General features: G+C 42.1%; 1 protein-coding gene across 1 annotated transcript; it reads right to left on the bottom strand.

The window, feature by feature from the left end:
- Positions 1-2,708: 2,708 nt before the first annotated feature.
- LOC147447230 (uncharacterized) lies at positions 2,709-3,844 on the bottom strand. Its single transcript, XM_086524282.1, has one exon. The coding sequence runs from the start codon at positions 3,197-3,199 to the stop codon at positions 2,912-2,914; it is 288 nt and encodes a 95-aa protein (XP_086380408.1). The 5' UTR covers positions 3,200-3,844; the 3' UTR covers positions 2,709-2,911.
- Positions 3,845-8,057: the final 4,213 nt, after the last annotated feature.

Here is an 8,057-nt window from a genome sequence, read left to right as displayed (position 1 = left end):
TCTCAATAACAAGACATGAAAGTGTCTTTTAAGGGTATTTGGAAGCAATTCAAGACTATTGCATAAAATCATATGGGAAAAATAAGTAATGGGTAAGATTCCTCACCATATTGACATGGAAAGGTTCCAAAGTGGATGTACTAGTGTATGTTAGCAAAATTAGCAAAATGGCAAGATCAATGCAATCCTAATGACTTTAAGACATTTTCTAGGTCATCAAAGCAATTTTCATAGTGACTTTAATAATGGGTTGTAATAACAATCTATGGCTTTTAAGGCCCCACATTTTCTATTTGGAAATAAAATTAGCTAAAAAAATATTACATTTTCCTTAATTTGGAGACCTATTAATTTTGTTTCTACACCTTTACTCATAATTACCACTAAGAAAATGTTTTTATGATATACTTTTGTGCTTAACTTCCATATATATCTCCATAGAAACTTTCAAAATCATTAAAATGTACCAAACTACGAGACTTTTGGAGAGAATTGTAAAGTAGCAAAATTGCACGCATAAGAAAACTGGCTTCCAAAATCTATCTTTTAGATTCCATTAGAAAATTAGTAATTAATAGCCAAATTATTTATATATATATAGTAATGACATGTATGAAATTAATATTCTTGTCCTATCACGTGACTTAGATATAGGAGAATACACTCTCGTATTAAAATGACTATGATTTTGGTACAAGCAAACAAAAATCCTATTGTTGCACCTTTAGTTGTATTGGATATTAGAGGTCACAAAACTCGAGGGATGTGCATGTGAGATGGAATCTATGTGTGCAATCAAATTTCCAACCATGTCATATCCAAACAGCTTAAAAATCCCAAATGGTCCACTTTTGTCAATAAATGAGCATGACCAAATTCTTGCAATGTACTACATAGCTTGAAATGGGGGCATCTACTATTTCTCTTAAGCACTCATGCGTGTTAAAAATGAAAATAGCCAACATTTGCAACACTTCAAATCTCACAAAGATGCCTTTAAAGGTAGTCATATCAGAAACTTCTAAAAAAAACTCCAAAAACAGCACATGTTTTTGGCACACTTTAGATTTATAGATCATTTGCAAGCACAAAGTTAATGGTCAAATCCATATACCCAAAAATTCCAAGTTTTTTTTCAGCTCGTAACACAACTTTGTGGTTATACAACACTTCAAAACTCAATTTGCATATCTTCCAAGTATTCTAGGAAGTTGCATAGTTAGCAGTACATAAAAGCCTCCTACTACCAATCTAGTGTTAAAACTAAAATGGGTTTTTCTCTCAAGCACAAACGTGGCAATTCTTGGAATTAGAACAATCCTTTTGTTGAACCCATGCGATATGTACATATATCATAGGTAAGTTCCTTGAGTGTTGTAGAATAAGGTCCAATGAAGTATGATTAACGAACAACATCTGATTTACAATCCATTATAAGTGAGCATAAGATCCCTTTGAGGATATCATTAAAGCTTGTAATGTATCTCCATCTTTGTCTCTTCGTGTGTTGTTTGCTAGTCTACCATCTTGTCTAAGTATACTAGTACCCATGTTCATGTGGTCCATTGTCAACAATTTATGGTAGAATCGGGGCAAGAGATTGAGAAGCCAAATGTGTAATGATGTATGCGTGTGCATTTGTGTGTCTGTGAATGAGAGAGAGAGAGAGAGGCCTTTCCCAGTCATTTCATTATGCATACTTGCACGCCCAATTCTTTTGTAACACCACTTCCTTGAAATGCAAGCATGTACATGCCCATCATGATGCAGTACATGGGATGGAGTTTTGTGTGGTTGTCGCAACTCACACGAGAGAGAGAGAGAGAGAGAGAGAGAGAGAGAGAGAGAGAGAGAGAGAGAGAGAGAGAGAGATCACTAGGGTTTCAAAATCTAGATGGAGACATAAATGTAAGCTTTAACCACACTCAACTTAAATATGAAGATTCAAAAAATGCCTAGAGGCTCAAGATAATTTGAATGAAGGCAAATCTCGTTTGTATTTTATGTTCGTGTAGCAGAGAAGAGATAGACATATAGATAGAGAATTGATATGCTCTAAGAGTGCGAGTACTGGTCAAATATCTCTAAAGCAGTTTGTCTCCTTGGGGCCTTCATCTTATTCATGCATTCCATAGGATGTATTATGCTATCTACCACCCCATTGTGTTGTCCGTGTATATCTACTTTAATTGCCAAGCTTTTGGTTGTGCATTTGCATAAAGAATTTAAACTAGCAAGAGCGTACAAGAATTCCGGGACATTCACTATGTAAAAAAAAAATTATATCACATACGTTCACCAAAATGGATTAAAAGTACCCCTTATAGGCCTTATGTACACATGTTTCCGTAACTTCAGAAAAATATAAAATCTCTTCTCTTGGACGGGACATACGTGCTATGTTACATGAACTCCGTAGGAGAGGGATCAAAAACAAATAAGGTGTTGTACACCTTGCTACAAAGTGAAAAGGCATAGATAAGTGCTAGATGCACATGGGAAGGATGCTCGCATTCAAGCTAGAGGCATAAGTAGGGTATCCTTGATTTTCCGTGTGAGCATGTGCTTGGTTGGCATTGGAATCTTCAACGTGCAGGTGCGTATTATGGACGGATGTATGATGCGGGGAGAGAGAGAGAGAGAGACTTATTGAGGAACACTAATTGTTGGGCAGTGATATGGAGACACATAATTGAATGTAAGCAGCAATGAGGAGAGGATGACGGCGCTCACGTAAGGGAGGGTGGTGCATGTAATGCAGCAGCTAGTGCGCAGAGGAAGAGATCAGAGGAGAAAGAATTAGTGTGTGTATACAGAGTAGAGAAGATGAGGGATGGAGGCTGCGTCGAAGGGGGCGATGTGGCTAGTACTGGTATGCTGGTGTTGAGCGTATTACTGGCAGGAGGGGCAATCAGTCCGGGTCACCCTTCTGATCAGTAGAGCGGGTCAGTGTGAACGGAGCCAATAACAACGACAGCGCCGTGGTGGTGGCGGCGCATGCCACAGTGGAGCTTCCGGTGGGGTTCGCTGGGGCGGGGCTGGTTGTGAGAAACCAGCTGACGGGCGGCGTCTTTGGGCCCTTCAAGCTGCGCCGCAACGCCGCCATGCTGGTCCAGTCCACCGGCTTGCTCACCAATCTCGTCACTGTCCTCCTCGGCACCGTCATCCAAGGTGCCCTCACGGCTCTCACCACCCTCATCGCCGCCCTCTAGCCTCCCCTAACTCATATAAGAGCCCCGTCCCACGGAGTGCTTGACGGGGCCTAACCTGCAATGTTATGCATTGCCTTCCACCTTGCCATGGCATCCATTTCACACCCCACATATACAACCATGCACCATCAGGCACCCTCTAGCTAATAACTTCCCTTTCTTAATGCATTGCAATTTGTTTACCATTCACCTCCCCACACCCGCTCACTCACACATTACTCCCTCCCATGTTGGCATTGATCCTGACACGCTTGAGACCCTTGAACCCTAACCCTTAAGGACACTATTCAAACACCTTGCCCACTAAGTGATCCCCCCCAGGGCTCTAGCTAGTCGCTCTTTTATGCATGACATTCTCACGCCATCGAGTCACGCAATGTAATTGCTTGTACCAAGGTCCATCTCCCAAACCTCCATACCTAATTGCACCTTCTGAAAGATGCACATAGGCAATGGGGAAGGGTAAATTCCTTAGTACCTCGCAACACTTTGGGTAGTCACAAGCATTGTTTCTGATGTTTGAGTCTACCTTTTCGACATCATCAACGCCTCTCCATTACATTACCCATCTATGCTAGTGTAGCTGCTTTTCAAATAGATCAATAAATTTGATTGCACGCTATTCTTCTATTTCATAATCGTGCTCGTGTCTATTGCTTATGGAGACAATCAAATGGTTAATAAGCTTCAACTGGAAAATTCACATTGCAATCTGGGATATGTGTGCATTGTGTCGTGTTTGACATAGGCCCAAGAGCTCACCTTCCAAAGTTGCATGAAAATTTAATTCTAGCCAAAAAAAAATTAGTGTGCTAACCAACAAAAAAATTGGTGTGTGACTTGAACAGCTTGAGCTTGATCTTGAGGTCTAAAACGCATACACGCGTGAGAGAGAGATAGAGAGATAGGCTTTCAAGAATAAAGTAGATTTTGAAGTAGAGGAACATCTTGAAGCGAAAGAGGGGGATTTGTAGCAACATCTACATCAAACCAGCACTCTTGACACCACCTCTTAGCTCATCAAAATGTATAGGTCCGTTTTTGCTTCTTTTGAGCTTTTCTTTTATCTTTTGTATAGTCAATTTCTTTGACTTACCGCTAGCCTAGTAAATCCAAATTCTCTGAGTTATACACGCTTGATTCAAAATTTCATCTTTGTTGTGTGATTACTTGGTGAGCCTAAGATGGCCATGAGCCTAAGATGGCCAGGGAGTCAAGCCACTTGGCTCAATCCCAACCCTAGATTGGGGCTTTGATCCGATTACTTGGTGAGCCTAAGATGCTTTTCTCAAAGGAGGCGAGGGAGTGAAGCCACTTGGCTCAATCCCAACCCTTGATTGGGGCTTTGATCCAACATTGTGTTCCATTGTTAAAAAGCAACAGCGCATCGCCAACGTTCCAACATCGAAAAGTACCAACGCGTTCAAACAATAAAAACAAAGCCAGACAGCCCACAACTCCTTGGTAGTCATCCCTCATCCATAAAGGACACGTGGCCAACTCGAGGGATCGACGGCGCAAATGAGATCCACCGTCGATTACAGATTCACGTGATCAAAAAGGTAGGGTTCCCAGCCGGCCGCTGTGCCTTGAACACTGGACCTCCCCCACCACACTCCTCGGCTCTATCCAACCCACTTACCGCGCATCACTACGGGTAATGCGACTGTAGGTGTACATAAGCTCTGCCCCCCCTCCTGCTGCGGAGATCCGACGGCCCAAATCGTGCGCCCCTGCTATGAACTCACCCCTGCCGTCAATCCCGTGAGGTGGACCCCGTGTCAAATATAAACGAGGAGTAGTCATCGCCAGATGGTAGTGCTCCCTCAAAGTGCGAGCGTGCAATAGATAGCATCATCTTATTTCCTCCTGAATCTGCCGATGCAATTAATTTAACGACATGCAAGCTAGCTGGGGCCGTCAGGACTTGGAGGTGTCAATTCTCAGAGACACATTGAGCTGTTACGACCAATATCGCAACAATAAGCGTAGCCCCAAGCAACCCAACTTCAAAAACAGACTAACATAAGAGCCTTTGTATATATATAGCCGCCACAATCCACCTTGGGCTGCACAACATCCCTCTCAGAGTGGATTGTCAGTGCAGGATGATTGCAATGGACGCTCTGCAGATGCCTTTTCTGCTTCACTTATGGGCATGCTGTAAGAATAAAGATATGTCTAGAGGAACCAAGCTGCATTTCGAGCTGCAAGAAAGAGTACTACTTGAGAGAAACTACTCAGACGCTTTGATTACTCAGAGAAACTACTTGTATGCAAAGTGTGGTGAACTTCAGAAAGAACAAGCATTGCTTGACATGCATAGCAGCGGCGGTATTATTAAGTGGATTGGATTGATAGTAGGCTATAGCCAACAAGCAAAGGGCCATGATTATATTTATTGTTTTGAACAGATGCACCACAAATGAGCTCCTCCTAATGCAGTTACATATGTTTGCATCCTAAAACTATGTGCTATGGTATGGGTCTTCGACAAAGGCAAGCAAATCCATGATGAAATATCGAGTCAAGCATTGTTGGAGCATAGTATCATTTGTTGGGTTTTGCTCTTGTGGACATTTATGCCAAGTGTGGTGCTCTTTCTCAAGCACAAAGGGATCTAGAGAAGCTCCCTTCTTGCGATGTGGTTTGTTAGAACTCTTTGATCTCTTAGAATGTGCTCAAAAAGGGCAAGTCCAAGAAACTGTAATTGACTATTTTGAACAAATGCAGTGCAAGGGAATTTTTCCTACTGCTGTGAACTATGTGTGTATTCTAAAAGTATGTGATCATGGGATTGGAGCCATTGACAAGGGAAAGCAATTGCATGCTGAGATTTTGAGGCAAGGGTTACTAGAGTGCAACAATGTAGTGGGTAATGCTCCCGTAATGCTCTAGTGGACATGTATGCCAAGTGTGGTGCTCTTCCTCAGGTACAATGTGCCCTTAAAATCTTCCTTATTGCACCATGGTCTCTAGGAGTGCTTTGATTGCAGGCTAAGCTCAAAAGGGTCAATGCCAAATGTTTTCAACAAAAGGAGCATGAGGGAATTTTTTCGTAATGCAATCACCTATTTGTCTTTACTAAAATCTTGTGTTGCAATTAAATCTATCAAAACAAGGGAAATACATGATGAGATTTTGAGGCAAGGGCTACTGCAACATCATACTATGCTTGGTAATGCTCTTGTTGACATGTATGCGAAGTGTGGTACTATTTCTCATCCTAGAGGAGCTCCCTTCTCGGAATGTGGTCTCATGGAGTGCTTTGATTGAAGGGTATGCTCTAAAGGGGCAAGGCCAGCAGGCGCTAGAATGTTTTGAATAGATGCAACGTGAGGGCCTCCTTCTCGATGCATTGACTTTTGTGTCTATCCTCAATTTATGTAGAAGGATGACAATGGGCTGATTGATTTAGAGGATTTTGTCCCACATCTTCAACATGCCTAGATCACCACTTAGAGCGGCTGTGCCCTTGTCATGTTTAGGGTTTTTGTAGTACTACTTGTACTCTTTTATGGTATTCTTGAGAAGTTGTAATGCATCTCTCAGCCTCCTAGAAAACCCGTGCTTTACAAAGTCCTTGTGAGAATGGCTCCTATGCCTTTCCTCATCCAAATCCTAGAGCGTGCAGATTGCAAGATATGCCCAAAATGGTTGAGACAAATTAACCTGAGGAAACAGAGCCTTGGCTTGCTTTCCCAAATGCAATAACCTATTCTTGTGTGTTTAAGGCTTTTTCCATTCACAAGATTTTGACGATAAAAATAGAGCCAGACCTTGTGCACTAAAAACAAAGCCAAGACCGCTTTCTCTACAGCCACATAATAAACAATTGATTCAGGACGTCAGCCTGAGCCTAAAAGATATTGACACGGTTGGCTTTAAGAAGTATTGTCAAGTGAGTCGTGATGAGGAGGATGTTGGGATGCAAGTGGCTATTGGCATATTGGCGCGAATGAGTCGGGCGGTCGTTTTGAGAGAACCAAATCTGCCTTTCGTGATCCCAATCTGTGATTTGGGCACCCAAAGAAGTGCATGATCTTTGTTGCTTGATGACCACCAGAGCCGGAAGCTACTCTTTTGATGGATGGAAGAGGGGCTGCAAGGAAGCTCTGGAATATTTTTGGCTACGAAGCAAGCCCATCTCTCTTTAAATTCAATTACCTATGCTTGAGGGGTTGCAAGGAAGCGAGTGAGCACATCTCTTGAAATTGAATCACGTGTTTTATGAGCCAGGGAAACACCTTCACAGAGTAAAGGTCTAACGTATTTCTTTTCTTGAGGAGATAGCTCACAAGGGGTTTTCTTTCCTCGCTGCGAGCTTTGCAACACAAGGGGTTTTCTTCCTCTAACCTCGCTGCCACTTCTCCATTGACTTCCTTGTCAATCCCCAAACAAAGCGCAAGGTTCAGGGCATTGCAGGCTGCGCGCAGAAATTGGCAAAAGAAAAGCCGCAAGACTACCTGAGAAGGAAAACCGCCACCAAGTCACTGCGTTGCAACAGACGAGAAAAATCCATCACTCAGTTACTTTCTTGATCTATGCAGTGTTAAAGGTACCGTTCCCAGGGAGTTGGCAGCTTCCTTACACTAGGTTGGTAACCTAACAGGACATAAAAGTGTCCTTTAGGGTTTTGAAAAAAACCTCCAAAACCATAGTAGATCCACTCATTTTGTAAAATCCTTTCATGAGGTTATAATTCAAGGCCTACTATACATGGAAAAAATAAGAGACTTGTAAAATGTCTCATCTTTTGGTCACACCAAGCCTCCAAAGTTGATGGACTAGTACATTTTCATCAAAACAGTAATTTTTTACGTTTTTTTGTATAAAAATAAGATT

The sequence above is a fragment of the Adiantum capillus-veneris genome, chromosome 11 (assembly GCF_014529385.1).
Source record: "Adiantum capillus-veneris isolate H3 chromosome 11, ASM1452938v2, whole genome shotgun sequence".
In the NCBI taxonomy this organism is placed as follows: domain Eukaryota; kingdom Viridiplantae; phylum Streptophyta; class Polypodiopsida; order Polypodiales; family Pteridaceae; genus Adiantum; species Adiantum capillus-veneris.
The sequence above is the reverse complement of the archived record's forward strand: the minus strand, read 5'-3'. Positions and strand labels throughout refer to the sequence as shown.